This window comes from Tubulanus polymorphus, chromosome 12 (assembly GCF_964204645.1).
Source record: "Tubulanus polymorphus chromosome 12, tnTubPoly1.2, whole genome shotgun sequence".
Taxonomy (NCBI): Eukaryota; Metazoa; Nemertea; class Palaeonemertea; order Tubulaniformes; family Tubulanidae; genus Tubulanus; species Tubulanus polymorphus.
This window is the reverse complement of record NC_134036.1, coordinates 3,416,511-3,440,569: the sequence shown is the minus strand read 5'-3', so window position 1 is coordinate 3,440,569 and position 24,059 is coordinate 3,416,511. Positions and strand designations below refer to the sequence as shown.

The 24,059-nt window shown below is 41.7% G+C and overlaps 1 protein-coding gene across 1 annotated transcript; it reads left to right on the top strand.

The window, feature by feature from the left end:
* The first annotated feature begins 597 nt into the window (after positions 1 to 597).
* On the top strand, positions 598 to 23,341 carry LOC141914190 (uncharacterized). Its single transcript, XM_074805457.1, has 13 exons — positions 598 to 715; positions 8,755 to 8,887; positions 9,443 to 9,564; positions 17,853 to 19,388; positions 19,934 to 20,193; positions 20,346 to 20,649; positions 20,987 to 21,146; positions 21,327 to 21,431; positions 21,672 to 21,753; positions 21,949 to 22,082; positions 22,226 to 22,340; positions 22,491 to 22,625; positions 23,084 to 23,341. Exons 1-13 carry the CDS (start codon positions 598 to 600, stop codon positions 23,339 to 23,341), a joined length of 3,462 nt encoding a protein of 1,153 aa, XP_074661558.1.
* The last annotated feature ends 718 nt before the right edge of the window (positions 23,342 to 24,059 follow it).

Here is a 24,059-nt window from a genome sequence, read left to right as displayed (position 1 = left end):
TAAATAGGGAATTCATTCGGACAGTCGTGTCTTGAAAGTATTACTCGACGTTATAGGCGCCATTCATTACGTAATCTATGGGAATATATTTTTGAAGCCACAGCCACTTTTTCCAGCAGATGGCATGCTAAGCGTTGATCACCTCCTGCGGTTTCTAGCGCGTATCGGCAATTTATCCATCATCTTCCCTGGATCGGCATCGACTAGCGTGAACTGAGAGTGAGTTGCATGCAGCGGTAACAGCAGTAACAGCAGCAGCAGCAGCAGCAGTACAATAACTCACACACACACAACATAGCGGACAAGATGGGATAGAGTACGCACACTGCTCGGGTAGAACAATAGAAGATGATGAAGGATCTAGGATTTTATAAATCAGGGCTATGGAGAATTCTAAAATCCAGCTTCACCCCGGTTTCACTAGCTGAGGAACTTCTTCAATTCGTGCATCTATACGGGAACGATATTAAAAACAAACGATGATTTCCTCATTCGTTTCCTTCTTGGTCTCATCATCCTCGTCGTCGGAACCTAATGGTGCTCATGCCGCTGTTGTTGTTGTTGTTGTTACGGTAGAATGTTGTTACTGGTAGGACAATGTTGACGATTTCGCAGGCGGCATTTTTACGAGGTCGGACCTGCTGTCGATATGCCGTCGCGTTTCAGATCATCATCATTTACACGTTCGGATATTCGTCGTTGTTCGTGAAATCAGGTAAGCATCGTCAAAAATGATAATGAATCGTGAATATTGGCGAGTCTTTGAAGAATTTTAGTCTGTCGGGTATGTAAACGATGGGTCCCAATTACGTTTGGTACGTATGGTCAGAAATGCAAGCAGTGCACATGACCTGTTTGTGTCCTTCGTGTAGGTATCAATGTGCTGCAACCTGGAATCACCTACTTCCTAAAGATAGGTAAAAGACCTTGTGACGATCTGAATCTATTCCCACAGTTCTGACTAAGAAGGTTAACTCTACCTCACAGAGTGGAACTGGATCCAGACAATTTGGTGATCAAAACTCTAAATGTCCGTTGTGGGGTGCATATGGTCCAGGCTGCATAGTGTCTCTCGAGACATTCACTATGGAAATGGTAACCTGCTGAAATGATATCTGTCCTATGCTTTTAAACGCAGTATGATAAAACTTCGTTCAGTGAAAGTTCCGTTGTAACGCCGTCCTTCTCCAAATCCATAGCTCACTTAAATCACAAAATTTTTCGGAGATCTTATTTGCCCGATTGAACTCAAATTTAATGGAATTACCATTCTCAAATTCCAACGGTCCGACAGTGGCATTATAACAGACTTTTACTGTGGGTTTTTTAATGTCGGAGCGAGATTTAATATTTTCTGTCTGTTGTGGTTATTTCCGAAGCGAAACCAACTGCCACAAAGATGTTTGTAACAAGACTATAGTATTTACATATTTTTTAATGTTTTCTATATACGAGTTGTATCAGGTGGGAATTTGTTTGTCTTTCGTTAAGTTAACTCGGGGAAGAGCTCATAAACATCCTTGATATATGCTACAGCGTTCGACGCTTACTTCTTTCTTTACAATCGAATGGTGGTTGCCTCCTTGACTCCTTTAATGGTATTATGAGCGTGTATATTGCTTGTGATTTTCGATACATAACGACGTATCCGATTTCTTACGAAGGCGACACGGATCTGGGGCCTTCTCTGCTCGATCGTCCAGGCTCCGCGTATGTTCCAGACTCCATCGGAGATATCAAACTACAAACACTAGAAATTAAAGTCATTTCGTAATCAGCACACTTTGAAAAAGAATGATCTCTCAATCTTAACGTGTTCATGCGCCTCTTTTTCGGATGGGTGCGAAATTACATAAGGCGAAGCTTATTATTTGACGGCAAAGCCGGCAAAAGCGAGACCCGTAGGTGCGAAGAAAATTGGGATCCCAACGCACCTCCTCCCTCTCTGGGTACGGACCTGGCAGAACTTCACCGAGACATTTATAATCAGCTACAAATACCAGATATTAGACCAGCACGCTTTCAAAAAGTCATCTTAAACAAAGTGTCACACTAAAAGAGAAAATGTCATGAGGTGTTGGTTCCAGGCTACGGATTTTGAGAATGAAATTGCAACAAAGCGTTTGACAGAAGAGATTGCATGAAGAATTAACAACTATACTAAATATGTATCAAGTTGATTCGCTCCACCTACGCGAGGTATTTTACCGATTTCCACAGTTTCGTGCACAATTACATTTAACCCGTGGCATTTCAACTATTTTACGGTCGTCATCGTCGTTCACCGAAAATAAATTTTCGAATTTCGATTTTCGACTCCGGCGACATATGAACGAGAGGCTAGGAATAGTATTGAAGATGATATATACTGTTGGAATCGCTGCCAGCCACGAGTAATGTCAAACGGCGTTCATTTTGTAACGTAAAAAGCTTTTTGATTTTCAAGATCGTATATCGCATGGCATTTTAGGAAATTTAATCGTTTTGACATTTTTCGTAGATGAGGATGGGATTCCCCAAGTCTGTAGAGATGTCGCATCAAGTTCGAGTGCCTTCTAATTCTATGCCTATGAGCTTCTTGCACCATCAGGTTCGAATCTCAGCATGTCACGCCCAATCTTCCTGTTAGTACCATCGGATTCGAGTCCTTTGTCCTTGCAGCTGTACCATCAGAGGTTCTATTACTACGTATATTAATCGGCTTCGAATTCCTGCTTGTCCTCGTATCAATCAGGTATACGCTAGCTCGTATACTCTCTTCCCATCAGGTTCGAATCCCCGTGAGGCAGATGGCTAAGAAAACTAACTATCCGATGTTCGAGCATTTATCGACGGTTTATCGTTAATAATAAGACTTGAGATGCGACTGGTACCTGCATCGACGACGCTTATCTCCTCGTATTGTTACCACGGTTACTGAGCGCATTCTCGACGCGGGTAAAAGGCTGTATTATCGGTGGGGCACGCGCCGCGCGTCTCCGACCGTTACAGTAATAATTGATTGGCTCAGAAAGACCGAGCGATATAGAAGCAACGAAGAGGGAGAGGGAAATTTGAGGAAAGGGGCCAAAAAGAGGGGGAACTTGGATGAAAATGGGGATGGATGGAGGGATAGAAAGAGTGAGGAGAGTGTGGAACAGGGATGGAGTTTAAATCGGTGAATTTTACGAACGTATTTCTATAAGGACAATTAGGTTAATATTCCACTGTCTTAAGGTGGAGTCTACTGTAAACGTGTATTCACTGTCAGTATTGTCGATTACTTTTATCTCCGTGTATGTAACACCCGAAGAATAGCGAAAGGGTGGCATTAGCCTTCAGCTATTAACGAATCGCATGTATTTATCCTTTGAAATAAAGCGTAATTCAGCGGAAAATGTTATAAGCGCCAGCGGTAGATCGTTATTTCGAGTTTAGAAGAGTCATCCTCTGCCAAACTGAGGTGATTATGGCGATGGAATAGTAAGGATTAGAGGAGCTGCTTAGAAGATATTTGATAACAATCTTGATATGATATTAATCACCATAAATCGTTGGTATTTTCCAATTCATGTAATATTCATTCAAGATTGATAAAATGATGTATATATTTCAAACTATGGTATAATGAAGGAATCTCGAGCCTAAATGCTATGCAGAAGATGTGAATGAGAATCTATGATTGATAATGGAGAAATGATGATTGTCCAATGAAAACTATACCGTAGATATCCGAGTAGGAAAATAAACTTATATATGTATGGTGGGATAGCTGGTGATGCGGTTCCCCATTGGTCAACTACAGCATTTCATGTTGATATTGGCAGTCGTCATCAGGTGGACAAAAACTAGGTGTTCATTTCCAGACAGTAAGCCAAGTGATGCGAAGAAACCGCAACACTTAATCCAGGCGATTCGATGAAATAATGAATCTCTTGCGAGTTGAGTCGAGGTGAGGGTACATCTCTTTCCTCTCTCGAATCCGTAATCGTTGCTTTGTTTCCCAGTGTTCACTCGTAAATCAACCCCGATTAAATCTCGGTGCATGGTTTACCTCGATGCAGCCCGATTGCCGACGGTTTTAATCGTTGCCATAAATCGCGAGCGATGCTGCTGATATTGTTGAGGTGTTCGCGGTAAATAAATAAACCGAGGCGCGCGTACTGTCGGGCGCTTGTTGAGTCGGGCGGCAATTAAGTGAAATCTGAATTAAAATACGATCTTGATATTACAGCCTACGAATGCTGAAACTAAACTAATGGGAAATAGTGCAGAGCTCAGCTTTGAGTTTGATAGGGTTTTATTGAAGCCAAACCCAGGGTCTATTGAACGGTCGTATCGAATCGGATTTCAAGAATTTCTGAGATATCTACACAGTCATCTATGTATATTTAGATATAATATGAAAGGCGACCGAGAATATAACCTTGAAGAACCCCGATAGTGATGCCCTCCGATGAATGAATATCGTTAAAACAAAATAGTTTGGGCACGATCAGTCATGTAACTTACGAACCATTTGAGAGGTAAACACCGAATACCATAGTGATCTAATTGATCGAATAAAATCGCGTGGTTAACCGTGTCGAAAGCTTTCTCAAAATCCAGGAAAATGCCTATGCTTGCATATTCTTAGTCAAGGTATAATGTAAGAGGTGTCTGTAACTTTGACAAGAGCCAATGCTGTAATATGATTAGATTGAAAAAACCGAACTGATTTGAAGAAAATGCATTATGTTTATTGAAAAACTAAGGTAGACAATCGGTAAAAGACCAGTTTTTCAAAAATCTACATGACAGTTAAACGGAACGAAACCTGTATAAAAGCTGCAATCAATTAGGGGCATTCATATTGTAGAGGTATACTGATGCCGCCCAACCTTGCACTTTTTTCGGATAGAAATTCCTAACTGCAGATTCAATTTCACAATGATTAGTAGGAAACATAGAAACGTTTTTGCATGATCTTAGTAAAATTCAATCCTAGATATCATTCAAGCAACATGTTTAACAGGTTACCTAAATAGTAGATTAATAGCTCTAGAAGGTTTTAGTTAAAAGTGGCCTACAGAGCATATCAACTTAGTGTTAGACGTCATCCTTATGATAAATACTGGTGTAGCCTATTAACTGTCTACACTTCACATGTTCGTGATCAAATATTCCGTATGCAGATGACTTAGTCATCATCAGGCACTGTCTTGTCTCTTAAGTAAAAACCGAATCCTCAAGCATCTTCGCCATCATCCTTGAAAATCTTCTTAACACGTCGCATACAAATTAAATTACTAGATTCGTGGAGAGAGGCGTGCACTCGTTCTCTGAGTTAAAAGCATCCGAAATCGATTCGGAAAAACAGCAAAACAAAAGGAATACGACCTGCTAGAAGATGTAAACGTATAGCATGTTAAAGTCTTTAATGGCGATGTTGTGGTTGATACACGATTTTCTCGTTCTCAGAAAAGCCTGATCGCTTTAGGGCTAACTATACCTCTCTCTCTCTCTCTCTCTTCCCACTGTCTTCGAATCAATTTATAAGTTCTTCACGGATCATGTTTTCTGTGCAGTTATATCCTTCGTCGTCGTCTGATACTTATCGATTTTCGTAGAAATATCTGATTTCTGATATTTTACTCTCTTTCCCTGTAACCCAACGCGCAAATAATCTAGCATAACTGTGTGTTTGGGTTGGTATGAAATCCAGGATCTGTCTAAGCCTGGACAACGAACGACTAAATGGGTTAGTTGGTAAACATTCCAGCAGTAAGGAGTAAATAAAGATACAGTATCAGGGCTTCAGCGGAAAGTTGGATAAAAGTTTTAAATGTCAAGCAGCTTTAAATAAACCCTTTGTGGTCCTACATTGAAACTTTATGTATCAATTTTTCATGTTTTCCAATTTCTTTCGTTTTCCAACTTTCCTCGCCCATGATTTCCAATATTTGTCCAATAACTCGAACACTTTTGGCCGGAGCCGACTTTCGTCGCAATTTGGTTATCTTTTCTTCCAAGGTATCTTTCATTTTTTGTTCCAAGTCAATACCTTTTTGTACAGGATTGATTTCAGCCACCCTTTTTCCCAAATCGCCAACCTTTTTCTTCCAAGTTCTTTTGTCCATGACCCCAAACTTCTTCAGTGCAGGTCAAGCGTCCATTGGTCAACTTCCTTGAGTCATCGCCACCAACTCGCTGCTCTCCTACCACATCTACGAGTGGATGAAGATCACCAATAGAGTGACTATTCAATGCCCAACTTCCCATCAGTAAGGTCCTACACCAAGGTACCTATGGGTTGCCGAAATGCGTTCTTCGGATTGAAATGACGAGAATGCAGTTCAGCTACTGGAGCTTTGTCGATGCTAATTGTTTTCTAAATATGATTGCTTTTCATCGCGAAGATAACTATAACTTCCTAGACGTGTAGCGACATATATTTAATTGGCAATTACAACGCTCGCATGTCACGCGATTAGTGCCTTAACGTCTCTACTTACAGCTCACTCGCAACACAATATCAGTTTATATATATATATATATATATATATATATATATATATATATATATATATATATATATATATATATATATATATATATATATATATATATATATATATATATATATATATATATATATATATATATATATATATATATATAGACATGTAATAAAAAATAGAAGCAGTCACCGTGGTAACGTCAGGCTCGCGGGGGTGCTGTATTAAAATTATTGTTGTAATTATCGTTAAAAGCGTTTATCGTCGGTTGATTTCGCGCGCGCAACAGTATTTCCTAGTTGAGCGATCAACCGTGTCGCTATTTGCCTCTTCATTAATGGCTTCTGGCTGGTCGTGTCTGTTTCGGTGCCCACGCGCAGTTATTAGCTAGGCCGTGTTGTGTTCTGCGCCCACGTCGTGTATCGATAATTTGCGCCGCACGTCATTGTCTTTTCCTCCCTGTTACGTCACTGCTTCTCTGCGCTCGCTGATTCATTTTAAAAAGATATGACTTATATGCGATATGACATAATGTTTATTTTCAATATATTAAAATTTACAAGTGTTATAATGTAATGTAGGTAATGTGATAATGCTGTGCACAAGAGCCTGGGAGATGATAGGATGATGGCGATGGTTTAGGATAAAGTACATTAAAAACGTTTTAGATTTCTTCCGTTTAATCGGTAAAGCCTTTTAAACTTTTATGCCAGACTCGTCCTGCTCTTTTTATAAGCCTATTTGTCATTCTTAGGCTAAGATAATGTCTATTTTCATTGCTTTCAATTATCGTGCGTGTGTTGTTTTGATATTCTGTTTCTAGTTTGTCTTATCCTCGTCCTATCCTCTACAAGACGTGGTCTCATACAACCTTGTACATGTCCCTTCCTTAATGTAACCTCTAACGCCCACTTCGAGTCTGCTCTCTCCTTATGTAACCCCACCTCCGGTTTGTTATGGCGTGCCCACACGCCGCATGTGTCACGTTCGCGTGATGCCTTGAACAGTTTGTTCCTACTGGGAATTGTCAAATGGTCATCAATACTTTCCTCGTCATCATGTCAGAACCACACGAAGACTTCAAACAGCTGATCGTGACTCTGTTTATAAGCGCTTGTAGTGATAATGCCGCTGATGCTGACTAGCTAGCGCGCGCTAACTCGGTGTAACCGGGGGTGATAGCAATATCAATCAATACGACAATAACCGACGTCAAAGCGAAGGTAGATACTTTAATGGTTTTAATAATATCCGCAACGACAGCGCTAACCATTACCAGGAACTCGAACACGTGTGGGTTTCAATAAATCGACCTGGAAGTTTTCGTAGAAACATATCATCTCGTTTGCCTTGACCTCAACTAACATCTTCGGAGTTTTTTTTCCCCTAGATCGAAACGTGCGGAGGATTCGTGCGGGGGTCTTTAGTCGGAATCGAATTCCGTTCCCCGTAGCGTCGTGAAATCGGGTTTGTAGACGCTCGCCGTCAAAAGCGGAGGAGAAACGACGAACGCGATCGAGTAACTTTCCAAATTAAAAAACTTACGACATAGACGCTTATCGTTTTTGCCAACAGCGATGAATTGGTATTACACAGTTCAAATGGCATTCGCATTTGCGTCATCGTCGCTTTTGCTCATAGCAGAAAAGATCACTGAGCTTATCTTCTTAAATCCCTATAACATCATGAAGTCGTCGATGTAGTTATCTAAGCTATCCGCGCCCATGCCTCTTTAAAGCCTATGAAAATCCATGACATCATGACACAATGTCATGATACTAAGCCCTTCGGGAAAACCCTATAAGTACCTCTATGATGTGATGATGATAATGTTGTGACGATGTATAAGACATTCCGGAAAAGATAGCTGCTTCCGTAAAATCCCGTTTGACGTGAATATCAAATTACCTTCGTGGCCTCTCATTGATTTCAATTATTGGACACGGAAAGATTTTATAGTATCTTGGACTTTTTAGTAAGATTGAAATGAGGTTGAAAACGGCCTGAAACCAGATAATAGCAGGAATGAGGTAGAAAATCAAAATCACGCGAAGACGATTTTGCCATGCTTGTTGCAATTCACTCGCAATAATTTGACCCGTGCTAAAATTTGGCTCGGGCCTGGTCCGGCGTGCTAAGTCGTGCTAAACAGGCACGGGGCCCGTCTGGCACCCGTATGAACGGTTGCTCGTGTGATCGTGGCTGATCACTTACAACGGTAGTCGTAAATGTATCTAATTTAACTTATATGCCCTTTCCCTTTTGTTCGTTTTTTCAGCTCGGCCGCTGAACCACCATGTCCGCCATTACGCCACGCTCGACTACGATCTCACCAACATGCAACGCCAACATCACATAGCAAAACGGTCCACCCAAAAACTCGTCAAACTCGATATAACCGCCCATGGCAAGTGAGTATACCCTAATCAACTTCCGTCATATCACTCTTCGGTGGTTATGTAAAATCATGAGCCAGTTACTAATGACGACCTTCTCATTCTGACTGACTTCAAGAATTTAAATAATTAGCTCCGGGCAATGTGGGGTAAAAGTCGTGACCCGCTGTCCTTAAAATCAGCGCCACGGGCAAATCATGATTAAATGAATCATCTACAAACGAAACCAGAATATCAGCAACTGCGTGTGTATATTAATAAGACGTATCTGACCCCGGGTTAAAATCATGTACAGTTGAAGTCTATTCATACAAACCAGACAATATTTCTAATCTGAAAGTGAATGAATTCTTGATACAATTTGCTAAATTGTATCAGTAAATCATCAGTGTGGGCCGTGTGAGTTTTAGGTAGAGATTGAAAGGCTAGGTCTACTAGAGACTTCGTCAAGTTCCATTTCATGGTAGCATTTTACCATTCAAAACTTCGCCATAACCAAAACTCTTTCATACACTTCATTTGACCATCACACCGCTACAGATCCACTTCAAATTTTATCTTTTTTTGCAGAAAATTTAAGATTCGTTTACGACGTGACGCGCAAATCTTCTCTCCGGATCTGGTAGTGGAAACATCGGACGGACAAATTCACAACTACGACAACAGTCGAGCTTATGTCGGGAATTTGGAAGGTAAGTTGCCGACAATGCTGGAAAATTGCTGACAATAACACCTAAAGATGAAGTGTTACCGACGCCCAAACATGACCTTAACCAAATAATTCTAGAAGGTTTTAGCCACGATTCCCAGTTCCAGACTCAGTCTTCAATCCCCAAAAACATAAAAGAATAATAGCATTACGCAATTTTATTCACAATTTTATTTACAAAGCAACGTTCGTAGCCTATGATAAATCATTTTATTGGAATAGCAAACTTATTAAGACAAATAGTACTTAAAGCTTAATTTCATCTTATTAAAACTTTCGAACTGTCGCTACTAGTACATAGTCGCTTGTTCATATGGTAAATGACTATTTACCTGATGAAGTTACTATGCACACGTAAAATCAGGTTAATATAAGTACTATTTTGTCTTCACGTTTTCTGATTCGACACCACCTCGGGTCCTCCACAACACCGCGTTTTAGCCACGGACTCTCGTTTTCGTGGTTTATCATCACAATTTACAATCAGGTCACGCTCCGCGTTGCTGTGATGTAATGTTCCCTTACAGTTCGGATTTCATAAATATAAACGCTGACAACTAACAACTGACTGCGTTTCCTCGCTCGATCGGTCCCGTCGGATTGCCGCATAACGGCTAAAACATGTAAATGGACTGCCGTTACGTACACGCACGCTGCAACTAATATAATACCAAAACGTCTTACGATGCATATCAATAAACTACGGCGGCATCTGGCGCGAGATCTGGGCGACGGAGACGGTGACACTCGTCAATTAAGTTTCCTCCCATTTTCCCGACAACGACGGCTTGAACGTATAAAATAAGCATCGCGCCCTATTAGCGTCGGCCGTGTAGTCGAACGAGGAGGAACGAGCACTTGTTGCGCAATCGACACCCCGAGTGGTGAGCCAGGCGTTAATGGCGGGGAAAATAACTCAATGCGCTCATTTGTAAGCATTAGATGAGACAAGGTTATTCCGGCGTGCACGACTTGCCATGAATAATGCACCTTTAGACATCAAACAACTCCAATTCCGGCGGCGCAGTTAGCGAGCATGTAATGGCCGAAAGCTCGGTTTACGTTTTAACCGCCGAAGTTTATGGATTCTGGAGAACTGAGATAAATTGGTTACTTATGACAACCTTCTCGTTATCAATGGCTTCGACGATTCAGTAGAAATGATAAGTTAAACGAATGATGACCTTCTCATTCTTATTACCGACGATTCGTTAAAATAATGATTAGTTACTAATGACTACCTTATTCATTACCATATTCTCAATAACTTCAACAACGATGCATTCAGTAAAATTATGATAAGTTACTAATTACGACTTTCTCATTCGCAATTACTTCAACGATGAGTAAAGTAATGATTAGTTAATGTAATGACTACCTTCATATCAACAATGATGCATTCAGTAAAATAATGATTAGTTACTAATGACGACTTTCGCCATTCTCGATAACTTCGACGATTCAGTAAAATATTCCGGCAGTTCCCGTTTTCGTGGACTTCTATTTCTCGGAATTTTCCGTTTCGCTGTAAAACGCAGCTTGAATATTTAAACGGTGTTAATTCAATCATCTTCCATCTTCTCCCGACGGGCTTAAAAACTAAGCGACAAATTGTTTATAAGCCCCCGGGGGTTGGGGGTGATTAGAACCGTGTGGTGGCCTCGTCTGCGCTAATTCGATTTCATGCGGCGTGAAAAATTTGCTCGACAAATTACAGGCGCCGTGAACCGCGTTCAAACAAGTGGTCGATTACGTGCCTTTCGAACTTTGTCGTTTGGAATTCGGTCGGCTGAATAAAAAGCAGAAAGTAACTTTGAAAGTAACGTTGATTTCTTGTACTTTTCTGGCTCAGATCTGTGAAATGAACGTTTTGAACGTTTCATCAGCGATGCTGTCGAAGTCTTGAAGCGTCATCACGAAGTTCAAAGGATTCTTCATCTTCGGAGCTCTATGGCGAGTTTGTGCCACCATCAATTACGAGCATGTTTGCATCGATATAAGGATAGTGTCAGGCCTTCTCCCCAGCTATGTGGGAGGAGAACTCTTTAGATACGTGATTACGCTTCAAGACTTCGACAGCATCACTGATAAAAAAAAGTTCAAAACTTTATTTCCCAGATCGCCGAGGCAGAAAATTGGAAAAATCAACCACGCGACACAAGCCGGTCCAACTGTTACACTGGCAAAGTAAAGAAAACCTCTGCCTTCCTTGTCTAAATATTATACATCTTCTAATTATTACGAATACCAAACGAAACTAACTCAGTTTGTCCTCTGTGATCTGAGTAACCTTATCGTACTGCTCGACCGTGTGCGATGACGATTCGACGATGAAAAGGGAACTCGCGATAGATCGTCGCCTAAACATGTTGATCTACCACTTGTAGTCGCAACTTTCTCTTTGCCGCCAGAACATCGCGTAGTACGGAACTTCATAAGAGTACACTCGCAAAAATGCTCCATCCGTAGATCTTACAAAAAAGCGCAACAGCTAATAATAACCTTCTAAAAGAGAAGCCCGTACAAACACTGTCCAATATTTCAATCAAACGATTCTTAATCTTTGTGATGGTGTTAGTAACGCGGAGGCGGATGTTTGTTTGGGTAAGACGCACATGTTAGGACTATATCGCGATGAAGGTTTTTCCTGCCCTTAATGACTTCCTTTTTTTTCCAATCTGTATCGTTCTGGTAGAACCATTCGATGATGGGTTCGGCTGCGAACGTGAATCATATTCGTTTCAATGCTTAACGTCTGCGCATCGTCAATAATGATGATGATATGATAATTGTTTTTTCCTTCTGCCTGCAAAAATATTCACAACGTTGTCTTTCCGACTTACATAGAATTGCATGTTACGTAAAACTAAACTTGAATAAAAAAACGTTTTCAAAAAACCGATTTATCAAGAACCAAAATCAAAATTTTTTTTAGACGCATTGGAATCTTTCTAGCCGATGGCCTCTAGAGAGATTCCGAAACGTTGCATCTTATTTTCGTTGTTTTAATCTTTTGAATTAGTTATAGCGAATTGTGATATTATTCTTCGCGTCTGAGTGTTCGGTCATTTCTACTCTGACATAACCGCCAGTATTTTCATTGTTATCACCCTTCTGTATTTACGAATTGGAAAATTACAGTCGTCGTCCGTCAGTATAATATCTTCGTCATCAATCATGGTGATCATCTTCGTGTTTCAAGGTTCATGTTTTTTTGTTTCATGTTTAAAAGGGCCACGAAGCGCCGGCGTCGTCGACGGTTGAAAATCAGTTCGCGTCTAGTTTCGCCCCCCCGGGCACTTTATCCAGGATTTGTGCATATCCGCACATATGTCAAGTTACCAGGCAACCAAGCGAAAGCGTGTTCGCGCCGCGGCGTACCTCATATTATCATCTCGCGTTATTTATTAATTTTCCATGTATTTCTGTTTATACGTTTGAATATTTCAATATATACATTATATGTAATGTTTAACATACATATTATCAATACTTAATCAATATGTATTATGTTTAAAAACATACCAACTCTCGATACTCGATATTATATCTAGATACTATAATCAGCGATTCATAAACTCAAGTCGCCTTCACATTGTGCGTTAGATTATTTTGAAACGTTCGGAATTCTGTCCGTTCCGATTAAGAATGGACCAAGCGTTCGTACTAGCGAAATGTTCTTTCTGAATCGGTTTGCTTCTTAGAGAATGGACCGATTTAGGCCTACCAAAAACCGACCCAAGTGGGTTCTAAATTCTAGGACGGACCATTAATTTCCGGTTTATCGCAGTGTTGCGCCTTACCTGGACCAGATAACAGCTTATCTCCGTAAAAACGCGTATGGACGCATTTGTTGATAGTCAGTTCTAAACTGGTCAGTTATCGGTACTGGCCATATGAGAACGGACTTATCGGCTATGGTGTGAATACAGCATTATTGCTAATATGTCCCATATTATTCGGAATGGTGGTTGAGAAATCGTCGAAAAATTGGCATCGTTTATACGGATTCAAAACTGTTACAAAAACAGTTTTAAATGTCAAAACAGCACTTAACTTACATACGCGCCTGGCGTGTAGCCTTGGTGAATATAACATCGAATCGATTCGCGTTTTAAAAATACGATGCGTCAAAAGTGTACTCGTGATATTTAAATTCGATTCGATTTGTGAATGAGCCGCTTAAAAACGAATAGCTGACGTAAATCGCTTTGCTATTGCTTTGATTGTTCAGACGTTTGAGCTTTGAATATTAGAGTGCTATCGAACGAGTCAACGACAAGTCAACGACAAAAAATCTAAGTAATGGAACTTAACAAATCCAATATCGTAGTAATGTCGTGATCGTAGTATTATGAAATACAGATTGGTAAACAAAATGATGTGAGCAAATTTTTATAGTATGGGGATCTCCTAGCACTGCATTGTAAAGTAGGGATTATCATGTAGAGTAGCAGCAATGCTGTCATTTGCATTTGTGAATTTTAGTTATCACAGGGACGTACGTATGTAGAGACTACGTATTCAACACTGCATTGTAAAATGTAGATACGTTTAACAACAATAATTCGACTATTTCAGGGGCGGATCCAAAGAGGGGCTAATTTTGAAGAACTTATCACATCCCAAAAGGGTACATTGATGTCCAAAAAGGCTATATTAGCACTGAGGGGGCTAATGAAACCATTCACCCCAGTCATCTATGACGAAAATGTCACTTACAATAAAACCTAGACGTAGATTTCAAGATGTTTGAACAGGACCTGAACGTGCCAAACTCCAAAAAGACGCTTGGATGTCCAAACAGACAGTATTAAGCGCACTCCCGCGCTGGAATACACCAATTTTTGTTGGCTGACAAAATGAAAAAGGGCATTCCAATGGTGTGATGATGGACTTAGACAAGTCTCAAAAGCCTCCGTGAATCCGTCTCTGTATATTTGAGAGATTAACAAATTCAATACAACAGCAGTGCTTTTAGTTGTATTTGTAAATTCTAATTATCACTGGGGATAGAAGAATAACACTCACTGCTGCGTAACATACACTGGAGAATAACAATGATTTTATTCGTAAAATTCTACAACACGTACAAAATGTATTCATTATTCAAATTTCTTCGTATCCAAACGACATGCAAATTTCCCCATTGAGTGTAGTTTAAACTCGAAACATTGTAAATTAGGTCACCTTGTTTATCCCAGCGTCAAACATACCCAATCGCCTGCGCATTAGTCGATGCATTGACGTCGATGTCCTCGTATCATATACTGACGAAGATTTATTACCGGGGATCACTCGTGGATTAGGCTGGATTAAGTGAATGATCCGGCAATTAATCTTTATGATCTTGAAGGACGATCTACGACACGACGAATGGGGAGACGTCGATGGTTGGTTCGATACGCGGCTGGCAAAGTTTCAAACATCTGCATTTCACATGCGTTTGAACTTAGATCTACATGTAGATTAAATTCATAAATTATACTGGTATGTTTAAATGCGTTGCAAAGGATATTTCCTAAAGTTTAGGACAAAACGTTCCAGTAGAATAGCAATCGTCACTAAGGTCCGCACGCATGGTATGGGCTTTCCCTTCCTCTATGCTATGTCTATAGCAAGGGTTTTTATGATATGGCGCAGATCTTTGCGACAACCACAAAATGAAGACGATTTCAAGGACGTAGAAGAATTCCTTTCTAATCTCTTAGAATTTGATATCCAGCAGTTATTAGAAGCAATGCGATATTCTTTTCGAAATACACGCGCCACGGGATTTCCACGTAGCCGCATAAAACCGCTGAACCAAGCGAGGATAGCAATATGACTCTTATTTCAACTCTACCGAGATCAAAGAGTCGAACGTTTATCGACAGCCGTCAGGTCGTCTTAAAACGAAAGTGATGGAACTGATAGAAGTAGACTTAGTCTATTTATCTATCTATTTGAGGGCGTCTTGTGGTGTAATGATAGCTGAAATAGCTGGTTAGTCAGTTAGTTCGTGGTCTCATCGCGTAGTACCACTTTCCGGTGTCATTGACACTAATGACGACGCTACTGTGAACGCTGTAAGACACATCGCTTTGATTAACATTGTATTTACTGACTCTAGATCCAGCTTTTCTTACGACCGACGACATTTCGTGTCATCAAGACGAAGACACGAAGATATAGATGGTTTAGATAGTGTTTTACGAGAAATAAATCGAGTGATGTTTGTAGCGACGCCGGTACTGAAAGTTTATGATCATCTGGCTCATCACGACTTACTCGGATTATGGGGCAGCGATCTTTCGATTGTTAATCACCTTATCAATTTGGTGATGTCATACTGGATTCATGTCGGTCCCTAGTATCGCATCATTTTTAGGATGTCATAGGGGGATTGATGGAGGCATTCCACCTTTCCTGGATGGGTTTTGTAGAGGCTTCTAGAAGCGTCTATATAGATTATCGACTTAGAGAACACTTGAGTCTTGTTTGTCCTTCACGAGACTCCGGATAATTACCTTCACAAGTATTGATTCGTAGTATGTATTATGTATGTATGCGTACTGTGTTCCTCCAGACACGAGCCCGTATTCTCTTCGCTAATGACATCAGCGGTATTATCATTATTCAGTTCACCATGAGTAAATGCCAACCTGTTCCGCATTTGAAAGCTAGTTTGACCTATGGTGATGTTGTCGATGGAGTTACGAGTTGTCCTTTCATCTAAGGAATGATATGAGTTCAAAGGTTGCATCCACTCTCTGTGGGTCACAATGTAGCTTGTAATATCTGGTGCCATAATATTGTTGTTCTTACACAATTAGGATTTTGGGTCGCTCTTCTGTACGAATTGCTCCAGTGCATCCATCTATTCGTCCTATGATGGGACCATTCTTTTTTTGTAATGTAATACCGTGCACGTTACAAGATGCACATATTTCAACTGGTGTTCATTGATTTCTACTTCCTCCATACCCAGATGCCCCGGCTCGAAATAGTTTGTCTATGCCAACGGGACGTCCCAGGCTAAGAAGAAGAATCAGCTGAGCTCCTTGAGCTCATACCAATCTAAGAAATCAAAACAACTGTCTTTGGATTCGGGAGCACAAGGAGAACGTGCTCCCGTCGCAATTCTCTTGTGCTCTTTTGAAAATACGATTCCGATTTTTTTCAGGGCACTTTTCCCACCCACAACAGCAGTCCGCAGCACAAGATTTAGTTAAAATGTCCCTCAAGTGCCTGGAAATAGTATGAAAATGCACTGAAATTTCAAAATTTTCCAGACCCCGGTTTTGGCTTGGCGCTGGCTCTGTGTGTGCCCTTTTCAGTTCTTAGTGCTCTTGTAAAAGTCCCTCGATTCGCGCCTGGGATTAAAGAATGAAATTGAGTTGGATTGTAAGGGGTTAAACGATTATACACGATCAGACCATGTTTAGGGGCTCTGATCATCGCGTTGTTGGTGAGAAACAATTACCTCGCGGGGGTCACGCGAGGTCGTCGGAAAGCCAGGCTGACGACAATAGAAATCTCGCTGCTGTCAGGATGACAGCTGACAGCAACCTGTAGAGAGACCGCGCAACGAAAGCGAGTAAAACATACGATTCGGTTACTATAGCAACGCAAATTGGACTGGTTCGTCGGCGGCGAAGATGTGACTATTTTACGGAGTGAAGAACGAGTGGGTGATTGCAAAACTGTTCGGCGAGTGCGCGCACGTACCAATCATTTGTAACAACGCGTCCCCAGTGCGCGGGTAACCGGCCTCATCGCGGGGGTCAGCCGTGAAGATTAACGCCTAATGTTTCTCTAGCTATATCTACATATGGCTGTCGAATTACATGTAGCAGAATTAACAGTTTATCTGGTCCACATGTACGTTGGTATCCAAATACACTGGCTTATATTGGATAACCTTTCAGTGCTCCCTTCCATGGTTAACATCATACAACCCACCCATGGTTAAAATTACAAACGTTTTCCGACCACGCGACCGCCGATCACACAAAAACTATATCTGTACTACAATTTCCGACTTCAAAATCAAACCCCCTGCTTCGCGCTCCTGGCAGGTGTGGTGGGTTTGTAAGGGAGGCACCGAATCGAAAAAAAAATCAAACGAAATCTATACCAATCAAATAAGATACGAAGAAGGAAATTACTAAAATCTTTGTATTGATATTTCATCTTTTTCTAAACCTTTCAGTAACTGGTCCCTGAATCGTTGTATACAATCGGCTAATTTTGACAAAAGTTCATAAACAAATACTTTTCTCGTTGCAGATGACCACGAGGTGCGAGTGCACGGAACGTTGAGCAAAGAAGGACACTTCGAAGGTAAAATAATGGGTCGTGGTGAGGTGTACAGCATAGAGAGGGCGCTGCATCATTTCCCCGCTGATGCGGACGAAGATGCGGACGAAAACGGCGGCGGCGGTCGCGCTTATCACAGTGTCATCTACCGGCAGTCCGACGTCGACTTCGATTTGCAGAAAAGTCGCTGTAAGTCGGACGATTTTCACAGACGAATGTTCGAACTACAAAAAACGCAGCCTTTCATTAAAAACGGCAGCTTTTATCGTAAACAGACATTTCCGTCGACGACCGAGTCGACATTGAGCGAAGCCGACATCGACAAAATCTCGGAACTATTTCTGTCGGTGATCGACGACGATACTAGTCCGTTTGTCAGTAGGTCTGACTCGCACCACCGGCGTAAGGATACGGACAATGATGGCGGCGATGAGGTTGAAAAGTTCCTGAACTCAATGACGGCGAGCGGGGATGGCGATTCGACGATAGGTGGCGACACTATAAAAGATTCGAATCCCACGCCTGAACAAAATCGAGATAACAATCCGTCTTTGGAAAAAAATGTAAATAAGATAGATAAAACGCATAATATTAGTAGTGTAAAGGAAATTAACGAAATTGAAGGTGCTTCAAACGTAGATACTTTCCCACCGAATTCCGAATCCGAGTCCGGTGACGGCGCTGACCGGCAGGACGATGATCCGACTATTAGTGTCGATGTTGGACGAGCGGACTCTGAAGGGTATTATAAAAATGATAATCGTACATGGATCTCAAAATCGCCGTCGAAAAATGGCGGCGATAGTGATAACAAAAGAAGTAAAATTTCATCGTCGAAAAGTCAAGACGGTCGACCAAATTTGGTCGGAACAAAATTCGAACGAACTCGAAAAAGTGATAGGATCTTGCACGAGCTGAGGTCGTCGTCGAAAGGTCGGCTACATAGGGGACGCCATCGTCGCCTTTTTCATAATCATCACCAGCGTCGACGGACGTCCCCTGGTGGACGTTATAACAACTATTTCGCAGATTTGTTATTGAAAAAACGCGGTAAATTCAATCTGGATTCTGGGTATTTTTTGCGTAATGGCGGCGGTGGTGCAAGTGGCGCCCCCAACGTCGGGTTGAAGAAGGAGAATAGCAAAATTCGCAATACTGCAGATGGCGATAAAAGTAATGGCGGACGCGATCGCATCTGGTCGCCTAGCGACGATCTTAATATCAAAATAAAAAATCCGAACGAAAAAACGAAAAATTCCGAGAGTGGCGAAAACGAAGCGAAGGGTAAAGGGAAAAAGAAAATGAGCGAAAAGGAACGTCTGGAAGAAGAAAAGCGAAAATATTTCAAACGGGCGAAACGCGAAATCGACCCGACGAAAACGACCTGTTTACTGTACGTCCAAGCCGACCATCTGTTTTACAAAAAGTTTCGCAGCAACGTTGAACTGGTCATCGAGCAATTGACGCAACACGTCCAAGGCGTCAACGCCATCTACCGGATCATAGGTAAGTTAGATGGCCCATTGAGCCATCACTTAGGGTATACCAATGCATTAGCATCAGGTGTAATAGTCTTCTTCTACTGTCCTTTGAACACATAAAATCAAGCACCATATTTTGCCAACGTGTTTACATACTCCAATCAAAATATCTGAATTATTTATCATTTGCTTTTATGGCTGCCACAGTACTAATGGTATGAGGCGGTCCAAACGCAGTATTAAACAGTAGAATGTATGCCTATGCCCGATTTCCATATATGCGCGCTTTGTCCGTCCGCGCACTAGCCGATGCCAAATGACTTTGCCTCTCGAGGGCCAGGTCGATAAACATAATTCAATGAACGGCAAACTCACTTCTTCCACGAATCCAATCTCGAACCGCGCGCAGTCGGGAAATGAGAGATAATCAGCTGACCACCAATCAACCGTTTAATTAATCAGGTACGCGGTCCAGCGGCGCTCGCCGATACCGAGTCCCCTCGACCCCCCCGCGCTATCGCGGCAAATTAATCGGCCATGATTTATCTCTCAGCATCGATCTCGTTGTAGATTTCGACCAGGACGATTTACCGGATACGATTAACTTCATCATCAAGCGAATTAAAGTGCACACGAACCCGGACGTACCCGGCTATAAATTCAAGGGTAATTACGGCGTGGAGAAGTATCTGGAGTTGTTCTCCGAGGAGAACTACGACGATTTCTGTCTGGCGTACATGTTCACCTACCGCGACTTCGAAGGCGGAACGTTAGGCCTGGCGTGGACCGGTGACTTGCAGAACGCAGGCGGGGTTTGTGAGAAAAACGGTGTAAGTAAAATTTTGTAACCAGTGTTTTGGAGAATTCTTAGAATAAATCTTGTTGGAGTTTTAAATCTTCCGGTTTTCTCATTGTGGGTTTGAAACTCTAGTCTTTATTTGCGACATATTGTGTAAATTTCTACCCCTTTGCTGATTTTCAGTTTTTCCGCGGCAGCATGAAAAGTCTCAACTCGGGTATCGTCACTATCCTCAACTACGGCAAAGACGTTCCGTCGACCGTGTCGCACGTCACCCTCGCCCACGAGATCGGGCACAACATGGGCTCGCAGCACGACCCGGAAACGAAAAACTGCGCCCCCGGCGGCGATCTCGGCAACTACATTATGTTCGCTCGTGCCACGTCGGGCGATAAACCGAACAACAACAAATTCTCTCGATGCAGCAAGACGAGCATGGCGCAGGTGATGGCGACAAAAGCTCGCAGTCAAAATGGATGCTTTATGGGTAGGTACGCTGGCAAATCGAAAATGAATGCTTCGATATGGCCAAAAGGCGGCGAAGCAATTTAAGAAACAGGCGGTTACTTTAACTGAAATGCCATGAGTTGTCATTGGGGTAAAGCTTTCCACACGATGGGTGCAAATTTCCCAAATTTACGTCCGCCAAGGCCTTAGTCGATACGATCTAATTGAGAACAGGATATGTGACTTTTGAGCGGAGCGTTCAGAGACTGGTCATGGACTCTAAAATGAATAGAGTCCATGGACTGCTCTTTAAAGGCTAAAGTGTTGAAGGTAACATTGATGATGATGTTCAAGTGGGTCTCGTGTTCTGTTTATAGTTTATACGGGAAGTATCTGCGGTAACGAGATCAAAGAAGATGGAGAGGAATGCGACTGCGGCTGGGAGGGAGATTGCAAAGAAGATTGCTGTTATCCTCAAAAGTCGAATCCGGCGCCGTCGGAAACGCCATGCACGAGAAAGCCGTGGGCAAACTGCAGGTATATACCGTGCATCTGCTGGTAATATTGATGCAAGCTATTGAGATTGAGTTTGTTAACGCATCAGCGAATAAACACAATTTTTGAATCTTGCCCCTTAGGTGGCGTATAGATTTTCGGGTCTATACCGTAAAGCATGTTACGAATTATGGATTGAAAGATGAAAATCTTTTTTTTCAGCCCGAGTGAAGGACCGTGTTGTCGTAAAGACTGTACTCTGGTCGATTTCTGGGAGCGTAAAACCTGCCGCGCTGTAACTAGCTGTACAGATGCCTCATACTGCGAATATCCTTTTTAAAAACCTAGGCATACACGCGCCATCCTCGCACTAACCGTAATAAACTCTAACGTTTACGGGCATTTGTTGGGACTTTAGATCTTTGACTGTATAGCGAAAGACTGATAGGTTACAAAAACCACACGATTATTATGGAAATGTTAGAATGCTTTATGTATATCACGATGATCGCTTTCCCAGTAAATATTTAGGCGATCATTTATCCTTAACCCTCGGCGTTCGTTTACTGGGTACAATGCAGCCTGTCCGGACTCGAGACATAAACCGAACAAAACGAAATGCGAAGACGACTATGTCTGTTACCAAGGTGTAAGTATCCAAGCTAGTGTGCAAGTAAGCCCTTGGTGGTGTACTTATCAGAGGTGGAACTCATGGAGGAACTTTTGCAATGGCGCGACTAGGTGCTCTGTTCGCGTGAGGGGGAGGTTCACCAAAAATTACTAGTTACCAGACATACTAAATGTGCAAGTTCAAATGAGTTAGGCAAATATTTTTGTTTTGAAGGAATGTACGGGCTCAATTTGTCTGGTTTACGGATTGGAATCGTGTCAATGCGAACCAGCCATCGAAGGCGACTGGAAAGACGAACGATTATGTCACCTGTGCTGCAAGGCACCCGGAGAACGAAAACCTTGCAAGTGAGTTGCAATTTGACAAAGTGAATAAAACAAAAGATCGTTTCATTCCTATTTCTTTCGAACATTGTATTAGAACGAGGTGGTAATCCGAAAGATAAGAAGATGCATGACATGGTACACTGAAAGACGATATATCATTGCAGGTCTTCCTCGAGATGGAGACACCCTCCTTATGATGTGCCCAATATGATGGCAAAGCCGGGAATGCCTTGCAATAATTACATGGGATACTGTGACCTCTTCCATAAATGCAGAGAGGTAAAATAGTCCTTTATTGGCATCTCAAAAAACATCGGCTTTCAAAATGCATATGGATAAACTTTAGCGATCAATTTCTATATAAAACAGTCATCCACTTAAGAACATCGTTCCTGTTGCTAAAAGATAAGCGTCGACTTTATTTTGCAGGTCGACCCGACCGGTCCGCTGAGTACGTTACGAAGATATTTCTTCTCCGAAGCTGGAATGGAAGATATGAAGAAATGGGTCTCTAGACACTGGTATATCGTAGCCGGAGTTGCAGCCGGTATCACAGTATTTATGGCAAGTTTAGGGAAACTACTTAGTTATATTCACTTATTACAGGCGCTGCATCTTGCGCATTAGTTCTCCGTGGGAACCTTAATAGCACCAGAGATAAATCGCTAATGCTATGACCCCGGCTTGGTGAGCTCTGCTGAGTGTCGCGAACCAGCCACTTCAGGACTGGGTGAAACGCATTAACGGTGCTAAGGAGGTTCCCGCGTACAAATATATATTAGCATCATAGCATCCTTGACATCGATGACACCTATATGACACATGCACCCCCATGCATATGGCGAATATGGACCCTAACCATGGCTTATGGCATTGCATAAGTCTTCTTAGGATGTCAGGATTGAGTTCCACAATTCCGAGTTAAATTCGTAGTTTCTTTTATTAGGACAATTGCATGCATGTGAATTAGAATATGCAAATCTATGCAAATTTTATCAAGATAATACGTTGCTGTTTTCCAGGTTATGTTTGTTAAGCTGTGCAGCAAGTCGCCGAACCGCGCCGCCGTCCGTCGTCAGCAGCAGGAGTTTCCCGACCCGTTCGCCGACGAGTACTACGATACACCGCCGCCACCGCCCCCTGTCGCGCCTCAACCGGCGCCGTACCGCAACCGAAAACGATGCGCCAAAATGGCTCGCAAACACCACCATCAACAACAACTACAACAACAACAACAACAACAACAACATCGCCCTCATCACGACAGCGGTTGGGTATAACACTACCGGAACGCGTAGTTTCATGAGCCTTTTAGTGAATATAAACGTACAAATAGTTAATGACGTACAGACGAAGCTGGATTGCGTATATTTTTTGTCGAAATGCGTGTCACTCCATGTGCTAACTATTCGAGTATATACGCGCCATCGACAGCGAATTGCATCATAGCACAAACGTCGATGCAAACGCACAATTATCAACTATTCAATGGGTAGATTTTATTCATTTCAACGTTAACGACTTACCCAGTAGATCATGGACTACAGAGTCAAGTTAACTTGTTATGAAACAGATAAAGAGGATGAATATGTGTACTGCGTTACACAAGATTAATGGACGTATGCTTTCAAAATCATGTCGTCATCGATTAAGAATATTTTCCAAACTCAAAAATCTATGGGCGTTATTTTGATCATTCTCATTGGCGTCATTTTAATCAACGTTCTTGGTTATTGATTTGACTGTCGAGTCATCTGCTTGCGCGCGAATCATCTTTTTTACGTATGTGGATATTTTGTCAGGCAACGCACGTATTTTGTAAAAGCCATAGTTCGTATAAGATGGATACGGAATGAAGAAAACGTGCTAGGTTATTAAGTACATCTATGTGCCTATATTTATATATATATATATATATATAACATCATCACTACAAATCACAATTTTGAACATCGATGATTTGTTTATTTTTTGAGATTATCGCGAACGATTGCTGTT

What these genes read in the sequence shown, in the direction of transcription:
- LOC141914190 (XM_074805457.1), top strand. Translation starts at nt 598, where the DNA reads ATGTTGACGATTTCGCAGGCGGCATTTTTACGAGGTCGGACCTGCTGT. An exon ending in AAGCCGTGGGCAAACTGCAG is followed by an intron (nt 21,147 to 21,326) that starts GTATATACCGTG and finishes CTTTTTTTTCAG; the next exon opens with CCCGAGTGAAGGACCGTGTT. An exon ending in CCGGTATCACAGTATTTATG is followed by an intron (nt 22,626 to 23,083) that starts GCAAGTTTAGGG and finishes GCTGTTTTCCAG; the next exon opens with GTTATGTTTGTTAAGCTGTG.